Below are 20,108 nucleotides of genomic sequence, written 5' to 3'. Positions count from 1 at the left end.
AATCCCTGTGTTCAGGCCCTGCAGTAGAGTCAGCTACCGCTCTTGTATCAGGTTCAATCTGGGAGGGAGCCTCTGTTGTGCGTTGTGTCTCCTACCCATGGAGAGGGACTGGCCGTGTGATTCTGTGTTGTGAGAAGGGAAGATAGTATGGTATGTCAGGTGTCAGCCTAGATGAAGCCCTGTGTGTGCTTGTGGAGGTGTGGGTGGGGGCTGGCTCTGGTGGCAGCTCTCACACAAGAACACTGCTCCAGGCACCTTTGGGAGGGAATGCACCTGGTCATGGTCCTTGTTGGAGGGCTCTTAGCATGTCTGTTCTGCCAGCCCTTTGAATCAGGCTCTCTCTCTAAGCCCACAGTGCAGGGTCCTGGGGGCAAGCAGGAAAGATACCCCACCAGCCAGATAGCACCTGGAGCTTCCATGGGCTGTGTGCCACTTGTGATGCAGACAGGTGCAGGGCTAGATGACCTTTCCCAGCCCATATGTGACCCTGGGTCAGACATGACCCTGGCTGCAGACAGCTGTTGGATCCCTTCCAGGCTAAGAGATGTTTTGCTTGGGCTTTGCATGTGGCTGCCAAATTATTGGCAAATTCCCTGCACCAGCAGTGTGGGCATTGTACCTTGGTTTCAGGAAACGGGCTGGGGTCTCTATTCAGAGAACTCGTCTAACTCCAGACACTGTTGAGTGCGTTCCTGAGTGGTCTCTGTGCCTCCCAACAGCTTCTGATGCTAGAGCAGCTGCCTTTCAGTTTGGAGGCACAGGAGAGAACCTGCACCCTGTAGCACATCCCGATCAGGGACTGGTTAGCAGCCAAAGCACACCCCATACCGGCCATTCTCTCTTTGTCCGTGTTCATCCTGCTCTGCAGATGTCTCCCCCACGTGCTGCTGCTTTGGTGCTGTGTGTCAAGTCTGCATGTGTCCCCAAGTGCTCTGACGTGGACCAGAACATCCCTGTGTTCAGATCAGGCATCTTCTGACACTAGAAGTGAGAGGATTTAGATCCCCGTTACAGTATATCTGAGCAGGGACAGCCTGCTTGTCTCTGGGGCCTGAGGCTTGGGTTGTTTGGTAAGAAAGCCCCAGAGCTCAGATTGAGGTAGCCTTGTAGCTGGTTAGAAGGGAAGACTCCCCCCAACCTCTGCCACGAAGATTGCCTCCACTGTGATGGCTCTATAGGGTGTGGTGGTGGTGTCCCATCCTCTTTTTTGGGTTGAGCAGTGAATGCCCAGCAGTCAGCAGGAAGGCCTGTGGCACCCTGACAGCTTCTGCTCGCTCTCAGAGAGGACCCGTGGAAGAAACAGCAAGCCCAGCTTCTGACGTGTAGAAGTCGTGGGTGGTGATGAGAGTTGCTGGGTTCTCTGTGTCTGCGTCCTTCCCTTTGCTGGCATGGCCATTTCCCTAAGCCGAAGGAAAGGCTGAATGGATACAGGGGGGTGAAATGGCATTCAGCCCTAGAGCCTGGACAGCTTATGAGGGGGTTGGAAAGACAAGGTAGATGGGAGAAGATGAAGGTGCATTTGAGATTTGTCCTTAGCTGATTTGTTATTGAAAAAGTAACAGGGAGGACTCCGGTCCCCTTGGCCCTACAGCTTGCCAGACGGGTCCTGAGAGGCACTGGATGGTTCACCCAGTGTGCCCAGCTCTCCAAGAAAGTCAACTGGAATGCATCAGTGGCAATCTGAGCCCTGGAGCTGAAAGCTCCATCAGTGACGGTCCCTAAAGAAATGAGTCCAATGTCCCAGACCCTGATGGGACCATGCTCCTTGTGGTTGTCCTCCTGTTTCTGACTAGTTCAGAATACTGAGCTGTTTGTAACCAAGAGGAGTGAGATGGCTCTGGTGGTCTCAGCTGTTGTTGTGAATGTGGGCTCAAGAAAAATGTCTTAAGAAAAAGAAGATAGAACATCTGGGATGACACTCCTAACCTACTAGCTAATGGCATTCCTAGCCCTTGGGGGAGGGGAAGGGTGGTGCCCTGAGGACCTGACCTTCGGGAGTGAGTGAGGCCCACTGGTGGGTACAGAACACTGCAAGCTTGGCCAGTGGCTGGCACAGATTGTCCCTTGGGCCATTGTGGTAAGGTTTGGGCATGCCCTCACTCTGCAACAGATTGCATGGAATCTGGTTGTTCACAAAATGAAATGTGAAAATTAATAAAGGGAAATCTCATTGACAGTGGAGTAGGGAGGCGACACAAACATGGGAAGCTCTGATGCCCAGCACTAGCTGTCAGTTACAGATCCAACAGGAGGAGACCTTGTGGAGGGATGCTACCTGCTGCAGCTCCTGCTTTCCTAATCCAGGAGGAGAAAGGAAGGTTTTCTCCTGTCCCAGCAACAACCCAGCCAGTGAACAGCCACTACACTTCCAGCTCCCAGTTTACTCCAATAGACTTGTAGTTTACAACAGCCTCACCCACTCTTCCCATCCCTACCCCTTTCTGCTATAAAAGAGCCACCTCTGTGTTGTTCCCTGGAGTTGTCTATGGTTTGGGGCTGGTGTGTTAGGCATGGCTTGCCATTGTCTGCTATTCCGGAATAAAGCCATTTTTGCTATTAAAATAACTAGCAGTTTCATTTTGAACATTAACAGAACATGCTGGCAGGTAGGTGTCCACTGGTAGCAAGGAACAGCTGTCTGTGGCAGAAGAGTTGAATGTCAGAGGCATTGGGCCCAAAGACTTGCACCCAGGGCCTCAGTAGTTTAATTTTAATACTGACAAAAGGTTCGTTAACGGGGCACACTGGTTTAGTACCTGATGGTTTGTAGAGCACTCTGAGAGCAGCCAGGTGCACACAGAGGGCCACTGTGGGTGGCCTTCAGGTGGCACTGTGCAGTTCAGGCTGTTCCAGTCCTGGGCAGAGATCCTTCCCACTGATGCCTAGCATCCACGTCAGAACTGGGACCAGGGCACCGTGAAGGTCTAAGGTCCTGGAGGAGCAAGCTCAGAACTCGCTTCACTCCTTCCTCTTGCCCTGTGGCTACTGGGGCGGTTTTTAAAGATCCTTAGGCTTTGGAGGTTGAAGTGGTTGTTCTGGAACTATACTCTGTTCTCTTCATGCTGTTGTGTAGCTGTCATGCCATCTTTCCAGGGAGGGCAGGTGGGAGGAGGAGGCAGGTCTTTCAGCTCTGGGGTCTCACGACTCTACTCTGAATAGAGAGACCACCTAGCAGACATGTAGTGAAATCACTGGGTGAAAGAGTGAGGTGGCCACCTGTGCCCATCTATTGGTGTGGGCACTGTGGAGTAGGCTGGAAGATTGTGTTTAGACATCATGGGGCAGCGCTGTGGCCATGTGCTGGTCTAGGTGTATCCTACATGGTCACGGACTCTTGTGTTTCACGTTCAAGAGCAGGAGGGTTGGACATCCCATGATGACTATGCTCGATTTCCCATCATGACAGCAGGCAGTCAGGAATTTTTAAAAATTTAACTTCCGTACTCTTTTTTAAACTTCTACTGAAACATTACCAATGAGTTCTAGCAGCTGTCTCTGAGTCAGGCTCTGAGAGGTTACTTCTCTAGGCTGAGATGTTCTAGTTTCCCAGTGCAAAATTGGAGAGGAATGTTGAATTCAGTTTCAAGAGGAGATGGGAGATGTTGTTTTGGCCTCAGCCACTGGAGTGTGTGGATAGAAACGCCCTGTCCACCTGCTTTGAGTGTGCTGGGGAAGGAAGTGTCAGGAAGTAGATAAAGCAGTCAGCCTTGTCCATCTTCCCAAAATAAATTTTAGATGTAGTTTTAGGTCAGTTAAGTATCAAGAGAATACTTTGTGAAATTTTATCAGTTAATGTGGAAAAATAAGAGGATCTGTAGAAAAAAACATGGTAAAGGGCAGGTTTAGTTTTCAGCGCACAGAGAGCTACACAAACTACGGATTAGAGCTCCTCTTATAGATTACATTGAACATAGTATTTCAGAAGCCACACTTCATGTATAGAGGCTGTTTAATTCCAGGTGATTTAGTTTAAAAAAACTACTTATCCAAAATGGCAAAGGTGTATCACCAAGGGAAGTAGAGAAGAAATAGTACACGTGGTTTGTTTGTATAAAATGTTCTCTAATTCTGATGATGAAAATTTGAAAGTAGGAGCAAGTAGGAGCACCCAGGTAGCTCAGTCGGGGAGGCGTCTGTCTGCCTTTGGTTCCAGTTGTGATCGCAGGGGTCCTGGGATGCAGCCCCAGGTCAGGCTCCAGGCTCCCTGCTCAGCGGGAACCTGATTCTCCCTCTGCTGCTCCGCCCACCGCCCCCCCCCCCCCCCCCCGCTTGCACTCCCTCTCCCTAGCTCTTTCTCTCTCAAATAAATAAGTAAAATCTTAAGAATATATAAAAAGGAAGGCAGTGGCTTTTGGGAAGATGGAATCGATGCATGGAGCAAACCGGACGCTGAAAGGTGTAGAAGAGGCCATGGTCTGGTCAGGTCAGTGTGGCCATGGGCAGAACCTGAAGGAGGCTGATTCTTCTCCCAGGTCCCAGAGGGAGCCCTCACAGGCCAGAAGATAGGACCAAGGACAAAGCTGGCCAGAGCTTTTGCTGGGTTTTCTGCTGGGAGAGCGGGCAGGCAGGGTGGACAGCTCAGGACTGGCTAGTTTGAATAATGCGGTGGTCTCTTGTTGCCTGGTGACTGGCTTGTGTGTGTTAGATAAAGAAATGGTTGGTGGTTTTATGCAAGAAGGATTTTCTGTCTCTAATAAAGGGCTAGCTCTGGGAGGGACAGTCTCTCCCCAGAGAGCAGGCGTTGGTTGGTTGGTTGGTTGGTTGGTTGGTTGGTTGGTTGGTTTGACATGCCTAAACATCATAAAATACAGAATTGATACAGCGTATGTCCTGGGATTTCCTGGGAAATGCAGGGGCTGGGCCTCAGGCCCCTTTGTAAGGTCTGGCTCAGTGGGCACAGATCAGCACACCAAAGCTGCCTGGACCTTAGGGGATGGTGAGGACTCCCCTACCTTCTGCTCATTTATTTGAGAGAGGTTAGGGATTGGGTCTGAGCTCATCCTGACCTTCCTTCTGTCTGGGGGCAGTGTGGGAAGGGAGCTGCTTTCCTGGGGTGAGGGGGTGCAGGTGATGCGTGGGGTGGAGGCCATGTCTAGGAGGGGGGTGAGTGTGGTGTACTGCCCCTGGGCTTTGATCTTGCCCGTGGTGCAGGCAGAGGGCACTGGGGGAAGAGGGGAGGACAGGGCCAAACTTTTCATCCTGGAGTGGCCTACTGGGCTATGGGTCCTGAGGTCCCTGTCAGAGCAGTGGGTGACATTCAGTCCATTCTGGGGCATGAATTTGAGATTGCCTGGGCTTCATGTGCATTGGTCCTGATTAACGCTGTGTGTCCTCTCTTTTGAAGCAGACTGTCGATGACGAAGCGATGGCAGTATAGATGAAGATCAGGTGAGGGGAGAAGAACGATGCCCAAGGGTGGGTGTTCTAGAACACCACAGCACGAAGACTTTTCCCTCAGCAACGACATGGTGGAGAAACAGACGGGGAAAAAGGTAACATCCGAGCTGCCCTCCCCTTGCTGCCTCACCATCACTGAGCTCTGGCTGGCTGCCCCTGTCTTTGTAGATGTCCCTCTGTGGCTACAGTGACAGAGAGGGCCAGAGAGGACCTGCTGTATCTTAAGGATGTGTTCATTTTTCAGGAACCACAATTAGGGCCCACATTTCTGGCCACAGATGTCTGTTGGTTTCAGTGAGCAGATCTGACATTTAACCATGTTTGCCTTGCCCTAACCAGAAACATGGCTGAGGTGGGTAGCCCAATGTAGCCCATTGTCCATGTAATTTGGAAAAGGCCCTGTGCTATTGCCTCTGGGCTCCGGGGTGCATGCCCCGCCCAGAAGCCTAGGGGCACTGGTGGATGTGGACTTTAATCAGATGGGAGCAGGGAGCAGGTCCGGGCTTTGCCTCTTCTCTTTGTGCCCCGACCGTGTCTGTGGTAAGAGCAAGAGCAACACGTGCTGGTGCAGGCGAGCTGAGGTGCCTGTGCCGGCTGGTCCACAGCCTTGATGTGTCCCTGTCCCCCCTGGATGCCCATGTGGCAGGCCATCCATGCTGTGACCTGTATGATTTGTGACCCCGGGGCCGGTCTTCTGTCTCAACACTTGGGTGTGCATGGAAGTTCTCTGTACTGAGCCTGCTGGCTCTGCCGACACCCTGGTTGGATGGGGCATGAGGTTAGCCTGTTTTCCACACGAGGAGGTAAGCAAGCAGAGCCGTGTGGTTCCTTTGGTTTAGGTGAAACATGGAGCAGATTGTGAACATAGGCATGCTTCAGTGCTCATCAGAATGACCAGGCCTCAGAGGCTCTGGTATATGGGCATCTGTGGCCACACATTGTCTCCCACACACCGTCCCCCAGGACCCCATGCCATGTACAGGAATGGGACAGAGCCACAGCATGGAACTGTGGGGAGGCTGAGGCTTGAGCTTGGTCTGGACTTGGGAGAGGTGTGCTTGTCCAGGAGGCCTGTGGAGGGTCTCGTTACAACTTGGGATGGACGTGTGCTGGTGTGCCCAGGAGGAGCTGGAGCCAGTGGGGTCAAATGTGCCCTGGGGGAGCAGGTAACTCCCACTCTGGGACACTCACACTAAATGGCCAGACTGTCGTTGGTAATCATAGTTCCCAGGTCTCTGGATTTTCCTGGGACGGGATTACACGATCACAGGACAAGGGAGAGGCCACATGCATCCCTGTTGGGGTTGCCTTCTCTGCCTCTCCACTGGCTCCCCGGTGCAGGTGGGCAGCTAGAGCTTCAGACTGCTGTGCCTACCAGCTCAGGTGTTCTCTGTCCATGTGGCCTGCCCCACTAAGGCAGATATCAGAAAAGGCCCCCAAGAGCTCAGCACCTGCCAGGGGCAGTGGGGATGGGGACAGTTATGTGGGTCTCATGCACTCCTGGCCTCCTTTGGACACAGGGCTTGGTCTGGGCTGGTTCCAGCTGCTTTCTTTTCCTTGATGAGAGCAGTCACTGGATGGAACCGGCTCCGGTGTGGGCAGCATGAGCAGCACACACGTTTGCCACAGGTGATGTATGGATCTGGCTTTGTTTTGTTTTGTTTTGTTTTTCAAGTAAGATAACTTTATACTTTGCCCAGTACCACCTAAGACAGACTCTCTCTTGGCTTCTGTGGCAATCCCTGTTGTGCTAGTGAGGGATCAGTGGCAGCCTCGAGTGAGCTCCCTGCCCTGGTGGAGCTGCTCAGTAAGGTTCTGCATCCTGTCTGCCATGAGTACCTCATCGGAGCCCCAGGGCTCACTCTGGACCACTCTGGTTACGTCACCAGTGTTCACTTTCCCAGCACAGCTCATGAGATGAGGAGCTGGACTCAAGACCTGTCAGCTTTCTAGTAAGATATGTCACGTCTTACAGTTCACGTTTAAAACCTGGGATAGGGATCCCTGGGTGGCGCAGCGGTTTAGCGCCTGCCTTTGGCCCAGGGCGCGATCCTGGAGACCCGGGATCGAATCCCACATCGGGCTCCCGGTGCATGGAGCCTGCTTCTCCCTCTGCCTGTGTCTCTGCCTCTCTCTCTCTCTGTGTGACTATCATAAATAAATAAAAATTAAAAAAAATAAAAATAAAAAAATAAAACCTGGGATAAATCTCCCTCCAGATAAGAACACACGGCATTACCTGCCTTGGGGAGGCCTCCTTACCGCCTCCCTCCCAACATCCATCACCATGGAGGGACCGCCCCTGTTGGGACTTATAAGAGGGGACTAGCTGTTCAGTGTTACGTCCCATTCACAGGACATTTCCTGTGAGCAGCAGCCCCTTCTGTATGCATTGTACTGCTGACGAATATCCAGGCTGCTCCATTTGGGGGTGTAACAGAGTGATGGCACAAATGTGTGCACATTGGCAGATATGGTGTAATGGCTTGTCATGGTGATTGCCCCAGTTCTGGATCCTAGGTGCTGAGAGAGTTGAGGCTGTCCTTGTCACACAGGTGGTGTGGCTGACCTTTTGTCCCTTGGGTATAGTGGCACCTTGTGGTTTTGCCTGTTTTTCTGTTGTGTGCTGGTCATGAGGACATGCGCCTATCTTTGCCGTCTGGCATTCATCTGGGATTGATAATTGCCATGGAAGGCAGGGGTCAGTATGTATTTCCTTCCCTGGGAATGTTCACAAGGTCACCGTTGCTGATGGAGCAGGGCCCCTCCTCTGCTGTGTCACAGCATCGCCTGACCCCAGGCACATAGGGCTGCAGCCTCTGCTCGGAAACTTTGGGCCTCAGCCCCAGACCACCGGGCAGGACTGCTCTCATTTTGTAGTCTGGGTGTCTGTGGTTCTTTAGCATTCTCTTTCTGATTTTGACCCTTGGCATTACTCAGACCTTTTGGAGGAAGCTGGTTGGTTTCCACAGAAGGCCTGCTGGTATTTTGATGGGATCACTTTGAACGGAAAGTGCAGTTTGCAGCGAGTCGTCCTGCTAACAGTTGTGCCCTTTCTGTCCCGTGAACAGGAGCATGTCTCCCATTTTTCTAAGCCTTTGTTTTCTCAGTAATGCTTTGTAATTGTGTTGATGGCTTAAATTATTGTCATTTGTTAGGTTTATTCCTGTGTATTTGATGATTTTTGATACTAACTGAAGTGATATTTAACATCATTTCCTAATTGTTTCGAGTTGATAGAAATCAGCTACTTTTCTGTATCCAGCAACGTCTCGTTCACTTATTAATCTGAATGGCTTAATATTCATGGATATACTCATAACATCTTCACATTAAGGCTTTGTTATTGCTCAGGAGACAAGTGGGGGAGGAATGGAGGCAGATCTGATTCCAGAGGAGCCTGCCTGTGTCTCCATTGGCAGCTGAGCACACGGGTCCTGTCTGCCCCTTGGAGACATTCTGTGAGCTTGTGTGTGCTGGTGCCTTTCTGACACTCTGGAACCTTCTGTGTGTGTTTGTCTTTGGTGAGCAGTTGTGAGGTTTCTTTTTTATTTTGGGGAACAGTAGTGCCAGTTGTGAGCACAGGGGCATGTTGCATTAATGTTAGAAGCTGCTGACAGCAGTAACTCGAGTTGTGCCTACTCTGCCACATTCTTGTCAACATTTGATACCCTGTGTCTCTGGTTTTAGCCATTCTGGTGGAAGCATTGGTATCTCCTCTTGGCTTTAATTCACTTTATCTTTATACGGAGCATCTTCCCAAATGTGAATTGGTTACATGCTTATTTCCTTTTCCAAAATGTATATTCACATCTTTGCTCTCTTAAAAACAATTGTTTCGTTCTTTAGTAGCTGTGACAATTAGGCCTTCCTGCCTCCCACTCTTTGGGGAAGCACCCCTTGTCAGCATCAGCACTGGGGGCTCTTGGTCAGGTGGAGGACTGTCCCCATTCCCGTGTGCTGAGAGCTCTTGTCAGGACCAGTATTGAACTCTCTCACAGGCTTATTTGCAAATATTGGGTGATTGTAAGATTTTCTTTCTTTTATTTTCTTTAGGTGGTGTGTTACATTGGTTTTTTTAATGTCTTGCATTCCTGAATACTTTGTTATTGCTCTTATCTATATTATCTCTTTTATATAAACCTGTGGGTCAGATTCACCAATGGGTCAGGAGTGTTCTTGGTGGATAGGTGTTTATTACATTTTGGGGATTTTCCTGATGGGCAGCATGCAGGTAATGACAGGCGTCCTGGTGGACGTCTCTGGAGGTGTGGTGCACCTAGCATCTGTGCAGCCCCCTCTTCCCGCAGTGTCTCATGGCTTAGGCCCTACCCAGGGCCCCTCTTTGCATTCCAGACACCCTTAAAGCTGGCCATGTGTTCTGGCAGAAATCCCCCTGGTCTATTGAGGGGTGTCTGTCATTAACTGCCGTGGCATGGCTGGCTGTTCAAGGTGGAAGATTGTCGGGACCACAGGTGTTGGGGACTGTGGCCATGTTCTGTGCTGGCAGGTGGCTCCTCTCAGGAGCACCTCAAGGACCCCTGCTGCTGGGAGGGGGGCATGGGGGTGTGGCTGTGACTGTACGGTGTTTGTTGACAGCTTCCCTGGGGAAAATTAGTCAGCAAGCACCCTGGCAGAGAAGGGAGCCGTGTATTGGTAGAGCAATCCTTTCTACCATGTCATACCCCAGTATGCAGATCATACCCCAGTGTGCAGACCAGTGTGGCAGGCTGTGCATGTTCTGCCTGTGTGGGGCTCTCTACATGCTCCCTAGAGCCTCTTGCTATACTGTGGACAGGGTGGGGATGCTGAGGCACTACTGTGAGCAAACAGAGCCAGGGTGTTAGTTAGAATTTGGAAATCTCTGTGAGCAGCCCCCATCCAGGACAGTGTCATCAGCCAGGAGCTTTTAGGGGTCTAGGGTGTTTAGCTACTGCAGGCAGCAAGGCAGGGGCTTCTGCTTCTGCTCAGTGCTGGGTCCTTCATCATTTTGGAATGGGGCTGCCCCATTCCTGCCCTTCAGGGATCTGTGCACTTACATTTCCACATGGGCCCTCTTCCCTTGTGCAGACAGCATTGCAGAAGGAGTAGATGCTATTTAGCATTGTACAGTTGCTGGTACCCAGACAGGCACAGGGCTGGCCTGCTGGTCAGGATGGGCCTGGGATATGGGCTTCTTGATCCTTATCCTACAGGAGGGACCAGCCCTGAGACACAGGAAGGGGGTGATGGTGATGTGCACCACCCACTCTCCTGCATCGGGGGTTGATCTGTTCCCACAACAATCCCACCGTGTCACTGGCTGGTGGTGATGTCAGCTGGGGAAGAGGGAGGTCCAGGCAAGTGGGAGCATTTGCGGGCTCCTTCCCTGAATCATGCATAGGACTCTCCACTTGGCAACGTGGCCTTTTTAAGGCCAGCTCTTATTTTTCTCATTATTTAATCCCTCTGTGGGAAAGCTGTGTTGGAGACAACTTGTATCTCTCCTCTCTTCACACTCATGGGAATACTTGGGATTCAGGACAAGAAGGGGTGGGTGTGGGGCCAGAATACAGTGGAGGAAGCCGTGCATGCTCGTGTGAGCCTGGCGAGTGGGAGGTGCTGCTCATTGCCCAAGTAAAAGATTTGCTTTTCCTGGTACCTGAAATGAAATCGCAGTAAATGTGAGGATTCCGAGAACTTAATTTGGGAATGATGTCTGAAAGCGTCACTTTCTTTTCTAGGATAAAGATAAAGTTTCTCTGACCAAGACCCCAAAGCTGGACCGCAGTGATGGAGGAAAGGAGGTGAGGGAGCGAGCAACCAAACGGAAGCTGCCCTTCACTGTGGGGGCCAATGGAGAGCAGAAGGACTCGGACACAGGTATAGGTGCCGCCCCTCACTCCCTGCTGACCACCCAAGGCCATCTCACCTGCCACGCTTTTCTCTTCTACAGAAAGTGTCCTTGACAGCCCCAGCCTCTCTTCATCTTTTGGCTTTGCACCAGGACTCTTTGAGGAGTCCTGTTGGAGGCCTGGGTGGGGTCATCTAGAGTGAGGTCTAAGAGCATCTGCTCTGTTCTTGATGTTGAGGGTGACTTGGTGCTGATAGGAAAGGTTCACAGAGAATTCTCCACAAGAGTGCCAAGCAGGAACATACCCCCAGCCCCCAGCACACCCAGGGAGGTTCCCATTGTGTGCCCAGCTGTGTAGGCATGAGTATGAGCTCCTCTCCCCGGAGGCTCCAGCCTCCTGCTCCCCACCGTGCTCTATGCAGTCCCCTGAAAGTCTTGGGTAAACGTGTTTTCCCTTAGGGCTACAACAGCACATAAATTAAACCCAGTTGTTTGAAATAAAAGCCAAAAGGACCACTGAGAGTGGGCCAGAGCCAGTGCAGTTTCCTGTGGGTGTGTGGGGGAGCCTGGGGTTGCAGAGCAGGGGTGTATGTGCATGTGTGTGTGTGCGCACGCGCACGTGTCTGCACATGAGCGTGCATGTGTTTCTCTGTGTATGTGTGTGCATGGGGGATTCATACTTGGCACGTCCACTTTGAAGTTGATGCCATCTTGAGCAGACATCCTGGGGCCCACCCTGGGTCTAGGCAAGAGCCCAGCCTTTCTCATACCAGCCCAGACTCTCTCTTTTGCTTAACCCTGGTGCTCAGGGGCCTTCCCGGCCTGCTGGTCATCTGAGCAGCAGACATGTATGCCAGTCACAGGCAGGGGTGAATATGGGCACAATACCCAGAGAGCCATGGAACCTGGGGTGAACCCATAAAAACACAAATGCAGCCATTAGGAGAAGGAGCTGAGGCCCTGCCAGGATGGGGGTGTGGGTGGGGCTTCCTGCATCTTCGGGTTTGTGTCAGTGGGAAAGTGCTGGGTACTAAAACAGAATAAACGTGAGAAAATTGGGAGAAATGGCAGAGGGAGCAGCATGAAAATGTGTGTGTGCCTTGGCTGTTACTCACAGGGCCATGGGGCCCTCCCCCAATACCCTGTGCAGGTGCTCCGTGAGCATACATGTGATTAGTTGAAAGCCAGAGAAGTAGATTTTGTTTTTCCGACTAGGATATGAGGAAGGTATCATGGGCCCACAGCAATCCTTCACGGAGGTGTGGTAGAGCCCACGGCACCTGTGTCTGGGCTGGGCTGGCACAGTGGGGATAGGACTGGGTGGGTGGGCAGGTAGAGGGGCTGATGCTCCACAAAAGAGCAGAGGTGCCTGTGGATACCTCTGGACGCTGGGCTCCTGCCAGAATGCAAGAGCTTGCAGAGATGCTGTTACTTAGGCTTTAGGTCTGGAGGAAATCAGACCAGGCCTGGAAATCCTCCCTCCTGTCGCTGGTGCCTATTCCAGTTTTGGGTGTGGAGGGCCTGATATCTCTATTTGGTTGTTAGCTCTCTGCATGGTCAGAGTTGGAGATGGATGTCCAGCCTCTGGGACATTCCTATAAATTCCCCAGCAGCCTTGCTGTGAGTTAAGGAGACAGTGTTAGAGCTTCTGCTTCCTGGGGGAGTATGTTGCCTGAGCTGAGCATGCCTGAGTAGGCTGCCCATTCTGCTCTGGTTGGTAGGATTTCTTTGCAGTGCCCATTTTATTGTGATGTTGACTTCTCGGGTTCATGTGTTTCCAGCAGGCCATATGGATCTGTCTACTGATGGTTAGCATTTCAGCAAGAGGCTGACATGTGGGTTCACCTGAATCCACGTGGCTTCTCAGGTGTCTAGGACAGTCTTGGGGCAGGCAGGAAGTGTTGACATTTATTCTCTGCAACTTGTAGGTCTGGGTGAGGGCAGGGAGGGATTCACCATGAAGTAGAAAAATAGTGAACATTTAAAAAACAGTATTTTACAGGCAAGGACTGTGTTACAAACATCTGAATACATATGAGATATAATACTTGCGCTCATTATTCTGGGGGACGATTTTATATCTTGTACATCCGCTTTGTTAACATAACAAAGCTAGATTTTCCACTAAGAAGATTCTTACATGGGTGTGCTGTGCATGACTTATATCAGGAGCCTTCCAAATATGAATCTGTGGGTCATGCGCAGCATCAGGAGGTGGGCTTCTGGGGCCCCTGGCTGGTCAAACTGTAGCTCTGATGAGCCTGGCCTGACTCTGAAAGACGTACACCTCTGGCCAGGTGCCTCCCAGCTGCTGGACTGTGCCTCCCACAGGGTCAGGAGGAAGTGTCCTCAGGAGTGGCAGACTGGGAGGGGCCAAGCAGGTCCTGAAGGTCTGATGCATCCCCACCCCGCCCAGTGCCTGCTCCTGCTGCGTCCCTCCGGCGCCCTCTGCTGGGAAGATGCAGGCCTGTGCTCACCCCGAGGGGAACTTGGTAGAAGGCTCCAGAACTCAGGGTTTTGAGAGGCAAATAGTGAGTTTGCTTAGTTGTGTCTCTCAAGTGGGAAGAGGCTAATGATCCTCTGCCCAAGGACCACCGAACTGCCAGCGCTGTCCTGCCTCCTCACCTCCCAGGAGGCGACCTCTGTCTACAGTGCTTTGTCAGGCCTGGAGGCTGCCTGCCAGGAGCAGTACAGCTTGTCTGCATCCGAGCCTATCGAAGGCCAGCCACCACATGTGGTATGTCACTGTATCTATCCTTCCAGAAGCTATGGCCAGAGCATGCCCCAGAGCCATATATGTCCCAGGTGGGCACCAGAGGAGCCGGCGGCGTGTGCTCACTGCGTTGTAACCCTGCCAGCCCAGACCCAAAGCAGGGCTAGGTCAAACCAGCCCAGCAACAGCTCCTCCTGTTGCTGCTGAGGGAGGCAGCCCCTCCGCTGAAGAAGAGGCACGCTTCTTGAGGTGGCCTCTTCCAGGCAGGCCACATGAGGCCCTGCTGCCTGGCCCCCAGCGTGATGCTAGTCTCCAAGTACAATGCTTTATCACCTACCAAACTTACAATGAAATTATATGATGTCTGCACTTAAATTATACAAATCTACTTTTTGTATGTTTAAATTTCCTCTCAACTTAAAGAAAAACCTGTCAGGAAATGTTTAGGTTGGCTTATATGCTTACTTACCCTTTGCAGGCTCCTTCATAAACCTCCTGCTCTGTTACAGTGTTCTGTCCCTTAGTCTGAATGTAGGCTGTGTGCCCCTGGGGTGGGCCCTGCCTGTCCCCAGAGGCCAGATCCCCTCACAGAGGGCTGCCCTGTCAGAAGCATCATGAGCTGGCAACTGCCTGTTCTACCTGAAAGTTTTTTTGGAGTAGTGAAAAATTCAGGTTTTCTTATTTTGCTTTTATCTTATGATTAAGACTTGTGTCTTGTGTTTATTCAGGAATGCTGACATGTAGACAACTTGTTCACTCCATTTTACGGGTGTGGAGGCACTCATGTATTTACTGAAATGGTGGTCATCCCTTTTCTATAAGATGGGAAGGGATAGGACTTACCCTCGGGGGGCTGTCCCCGTTTGAGGAAGAACTCTGGCTCCGCCGCCACTATCTGCAGGACTCCAAGGAACTCTGAACCCCATGTGCTGCTGCATGCCGCAGGTGACATGTGCATGACAATGAAGGGCTTCTCTGCTCACTTGCTTACTCGCCAGGTGATGGTAGTGAGCAGGGCAGTGCTGCTGCTGCTGTGGGGGGTCTCTGGCTGGAGAGGGCACGTGCCACCCACAGTGACACCACTTCTCCATCATTTTTCTTCCCTAAACTTGAGTAGTTTTTTCCTTTTTGTACGGAGAGCGGGTGGACTAGCCAAGGAAGGTCTTTCTGCTGAGAATCCCCAGTGTCCCCTGTTTACAGGATCATGGCCTCCCTCAGGGGCCCTGCTGTCCATACACAGTGTAGGTGAGCCAGGCCCTCACAAGCATCTTGGGTCTGTGACTCGCAGGGAGGACTTCTGGACCATGGCTGGTGACCCAACAATGTGCAGAACAAAATCTGCACAGAGAAGGGCACGTGGGGCCTCATCCAGGGAAGCTGGCTGCAGCTTCGGGAGTCCTCTTGAGAGGAGCCTGGGTCACGACGTGGCCATTCCACCTGGTAGTGCTCCCAGGGCCTGGGGCAGGGGCTAAGAGGTGGTTAGAGGCTTTTGCAGACAGGCCTGGAGGGTTAGCATGATTGATGGCATGGTTCACAAGCTGGTGTGGGTTTGGAGTATGATTTACTTCATTTTATTTAAAAAAGTTCTCACTGTGCTTTGGTGCCATGAAAGGAGGGTCAGTGGTTGGGAGGTTGTATCATGTGGGCCGTTTATGCCAACAGCACTTCCTAATACCCTGGCTTCCTCATCATGGCCATTGCAGCCCTCACTGAATTCCTGAGCCCCTGTGGAAAGAGGACTATGGTTACTCTTGTCTAGAGAAGAAGAAACACAGCTGTAGAGGCCACAGCTGTGACCTGGGAGAAGAAGGCAGGTGGCAGAGAGGGACCCCAGCCCCTCCCTTCTTGGACCAGAGAAGGAGGGGGTTGCTGGAGACCCTCTCTGTCTGTGATCAGTGGTGGTCATTTTCAGAAAGAGGAAAGAAAGAAGTGGACACACATGAGGAAAACAAAAGGAAAAGCCAGTCACAAGTGCAGCCCGAACGTCAGAGCTGGGTTGGGTGGGCCCTCGGGTCCTGGTCTTGCCGCACTTAGAAAACCTGAGCAGGGGGCTTGTGACAGAGACCAGCCCCATTGCAGCTCCTGCATCACCTCCAGCTTGGGGACCATCCCACCCAGAGTGGTTCTTTCATAACTCCTACCACCGGGCGCGGGCCATGCGTCTGGTGTAGAAGGCGTGTTCCTGATGATGGTGTGTCCCTGGTTCCCTAGCACCCTGCCCACCATCAGATGTCCCTGCACTCTGCCTGGCATCTTAGTGAGTGCTGTGATTCCAGAGCAGCACTACCAGATGCTCTCCTGTGGAGTGGAATCAAAGCGGTGTTGACATCATAGGATTTTACGGTGGAACGTAAAGGTTTCAGATTTCCCTTTAAGGCGACGTAGAAGACTGTGTCTCCTGACAAAGCCCTCAGCTAGAACACTCCAGAAGTCAGAGATGGTGAGTGGTGAACATAATGCCTTGTGGAGCGCTCGAAGTCCTCAGGAGCCAGGAACAGTGCAGGAGTCAGGCTGCTGGCCTCAGGGTGTCAGGGCCGCAATGGACATGCGCGTGAGAGCCACACCTGGGACACTTCAGGCAGGAAGAAGACCCCCATCTCTGTCTTCTCTTGGGGGCATCCTGACGGGGCAGAGGGCTTTGAGAGGTGGCCCCAGAGACTAACCCCAGCTTCCCTGTGACCTGGACTTGAGCCACACCCTGTGTTGCTGGGAATGCCTCTCCCTCTCTCTAGTCTCAGATCAGAGGAAAAGCCAATCCTCTCTGGAGAGATGAGCTTCCATGCAACTTCTGGGCCCCAGGGTTCAGACAAATACGAGTGCCGGGTCAGAACCACAGAGCATGAGGAGGAGTCCCATCCTGAGGCGGGACCCAGCCCTGGAGACCTCATGTGGGGATGTCTGGATACAAAGCACAAATCAGTAGATGTACTAAAGGAGAAAATGAAAGCACAGCCAAGGAACAAGATGCAGCCAGAGACTGCATCCATGTAGACTTTTTTCAAATATGAAATGGGATACATGGAAATGAAAATTAGCAATTAAAAAACTTCAGTGGACAGATTAAACAGCTCATTACATAGGGCATATGAATTGGCAGGTTGGTGGTTATAGCCAAGGAGATTGCCTGGACTGCGGTAGAGAAAAAGGAAGAGACAGGAGGCAGCAAAGAGGTTCCAGGTGTTGAGAGAAGACGGCTGGGCGGCACCGGGAAGGCAGAGCCCTCAGCCTTTGTGCAACGGGTCCTCCAGTGTAGGGGTACAATGTGTTATGGGCAGAACACAGGTGGGTATACACAGCAGTGTGTGGTGACAAGATGGTGGAGCAGTGCTGAGGTGGCCACCGAGGCCAGAGGGCCAGGAACACTCCCACCTGCTTCCAGGGAGGAAAACTGCCTTGCAGGCACACCTTGCTTCCTTGCTGCCAGAATCTACTGGGGTTTGGCAGCCTTTCCTGCAGTGGGACATCCAGGTTCTGCTGGGGAGGGAAGTGCAGCGGCAGGACGTGGAGTCTGGAAGCCAAGGTCCCTCAGAACCACTCCAGCCCCGTACCCTCTATGCTGTGTCCCAGAAGGCCCAGGTGAGAAGGAGGGCTTCGTGGGTTGGGCTGTGGAGGACAGAGACCCCTGCTTTCACAAGCTTGGGGAAGGGGGCTGCACTGAGAAGAGGTGACACGGTGTGGCACCAGTGTCACAGGCCACAGCGCGCTCACGCCATAAACACATAAAGTGGTGTCCCATCAGCGTGTGTTCCTGAGAGTGATGCAGGGGGACTGTCCAGGCTCAGGGAAACCATCATCTCCCACTGGCTGGGTCCAGGAAGGAAGGAGCCAGCAGAAAGATGCAGCCCTGCACAGCCTTTGGGACTGGGGCCCTATGTTTCCCAAGCACTCTCTGGGCTGCCTTCCCTGGCCTGTGCAGAGCCCATGCGTCACACCTATGCCTGCAGCTGACCACGGGGACATTCCACAGGTGGGCTTGTTGGGGTCCTTCGACCTCTCTCCATCACCAGTGTACCTGCCAGTTTCTGCTCTGGGAAGTTGTGTAAGTTCCACTTGGCTTCCAGTCGGCTATTAGAAACAAAAACTAGCAGATTTCAGTGGGGACCCCCCCACCAAATTGTCTGAGAGGCCGCTCTGGGTCATGGCACCTCATCTGGCCAGTGGGGGTGCAGAGGCAGGCTCTGTGTCCTCCCCCTCCTGATGCGTTCACCCCATCACGGTCAAGGCAGCACAGTGGTTGGCAAGAGGGGCAGGCTGGACCAACCCCACGTGGCTTGGCTCCTCTGGCCAGAAGTCAGTGCTTCTTGTGGGTGCTGCTTCCCTGGGCTCCCTCGCCCAAGGCCACATGGCCTGGCTGGACTCAGGCCCTCTGGGTACTGGTAGCTGCAGGTGCTGCTGGAGAACCACATTTCCCCATCAAGCAATGGGTGTCTTAGAAGATGTGATTACAGTTGGGTTTCTTCCTCTGCATTAAGACACGTAGAGGGAAAAAACAGACACGTAGGGTGTCCTGTTTAAGCCCTAGGAGACCCATCAGGAGGGAGTGTCCCTGAGCATTGTCCCATGTTATCCAGGGCTCCTGGCCTCAGGTGAGGGGGCAGGGAAGGAGGCCTGGTGGGGCAGAGGCCTCCTTGCATACCTTGTCCCCCCACAGCCTACATGTGTCTTGGTGTCGTCTGAGGCCACAGGTCTGGTGCTGTCATGTCTTCCTCTGGTGTGGGAGGCAAGCTCTGTTACTGCAGAAAACCCTTTGGGCAAAAGGCCACGGGTTTGGAGCTGTCACCTCCGGGAAGTGCCTCTCCTGGCTTCCCAACTTATAAGGAGTCTGCAGCCTGTACCATCGCTTGCACCCTGGCGCAGGCCCTGCCTTGCCCCTCCCTGGGCCGACTGCAGTGGAGAGCAGGGCTGGGCCACTGGCTTCGTCCTCTGTCCCCTGACCAGGAATCCTCGGCACTGCAGGAATCCTGTTTGAGCTCTGCCGTCTCCCTCCCCTTGCTGGCTGTATGTCTCCACTACACCCGAGGGAGGCAGCAGAGGCCTCCTGAACGCCTAGTGGGAGCACCTTGGGCTCCAGTGGTCTGAGACTAAGTGGTAACTCCTGGGAGACTGCAGAGCATGGGCGTGTGCACATGCCTTCCTCCTGCTCTTCTGGCACCCAGAGCCCTGTGCTGGACGCACTGTGCTGGCAGGGCCAGCCTGTGGGATGTGGGTCTTATTTCCTGTCATTGTTTATACATCAGAACGTGTATAAACATTTCTGCTGGTGGCAGAATGGTAAACAGAGAAGGCAGGTAGAGGCAGGGCGCATCCAGGGACAGATCAGTGGAGCACTCAGCTGTGGGAGCACTTGTAAACCAAATGCCCTGATTTGGGCTCTGTGGCCCCAAGTCCCTGTGGAAGTGTAGCATAACTTCTTGGGACCTGGGGGGCCACTGGGCAGGGCTGCTGTGGTATACTGTTCACCCTGCACAGAGGCTCATCCCTGCCTCTGCCAGCATGAGTAGAACAGGACAGAGGGGATGAGCTGGGGTTCTGTGGTCACTGTGAGGAGCGTTCTGGAATTTACTTTTTTCTTGGGCCTGTGCTTGGTGGGCTGGTTAGAAACTCATTGTTGCTGATGGGGAGCTGCCACTCGCAGCACAGGAACCTACATTCCAGCAGGTCATAGCCGTAGTTTATGACAGGCAGACCAAAATACCTTCTTGGGAAACAGCTCCAGAAAACTCTTGTTAAGAGAATGGAAGATGTTGTATCTGTGGGGCTGGGCATGTTGTCCTGGAGTCTGTCTGGTCGTCTTTCACAGACAGCACCCACCTCCCTCAGGCAGGCCCCAGCCAGCGAACCTGCCGAGGGCCTGGAGGGGTCTCCCATTGCACTGGGTGGAAAGCAGGACAATACTCCCCTCAGCCCACCTGGAGAAGTTTCAGGGACCTGAGTTTCCCATGGTGCCCCTCCTTCCCCAGCTACAGCTTGCACCCTGTGACCTAGAACACACCCTAACTACCCCGGTTCCCAAACAAGCCTCCCCGCTCCCCCCCGCACACATGGGGCAGTGTGGGGAGGGTTCCAGGCTTCCCGTGGACCCCTAATCCCCAGTTGGAGGGTGAGGGTGAAGGACAAAAGCGAGCTTTGGCTCCTGGCTCATGGAGTTTGGGGTGTATTTTCTCT

General features: G+C 52.7%; 1 protein-coding gene across 10 annotated transcripts in view; it reads left to right on the top strand.

Annotated features, from left to right (window-relative positions):
* The window catches only part of ANKRD11 (ankyrin repeat domain containing 11), a 190,401-nt gene that overhangs the window by 151,642 nt on the left and 18,651 nt on the right, over positions 1-20,108 (top strand). For 7 of the 10 annotated variants that reach the window (XM_072819607.1, XM_072819602.1, XM_072819611.1 and 4 more), the window contains 2 exons: positions 5,345-5,492; positions 11,121-11,259. In XM_072819607.1, coding sequence (XP_072675708.1) covers positions 5,406-5,492; positions 11,121-11,259 — 226 coding nt within the window. In that variant the 5' untranslated portion in view covers positions 5,345-5,405. The remainder of the gene's footprint in view (positions 1-5,344; positions 5,493-11,120; positions 11,260-20,108) is intronic. The other 3 variants (XM_072819608.1, XM_072819605.1, XM_072819606.1) reach the window with 1 other exon arrangement.

This window comes from Canis lupus, chromosome 3 (genome assembly GCF_048164855.1).
Source record: "Canis lupus baileyi chromosome 3, mCanLup2.hap1, whole genome shotgun sequence".
NCBI lineage: Eukaryota > Metazoa > Chordata > Mammalia > Carnivora > Canidae > Canis > Canis lupus.
Note: the sequence above shows the minus strand (reverse complement) of the source record. Positions and strands in the feature narration are given on the sequence as shown.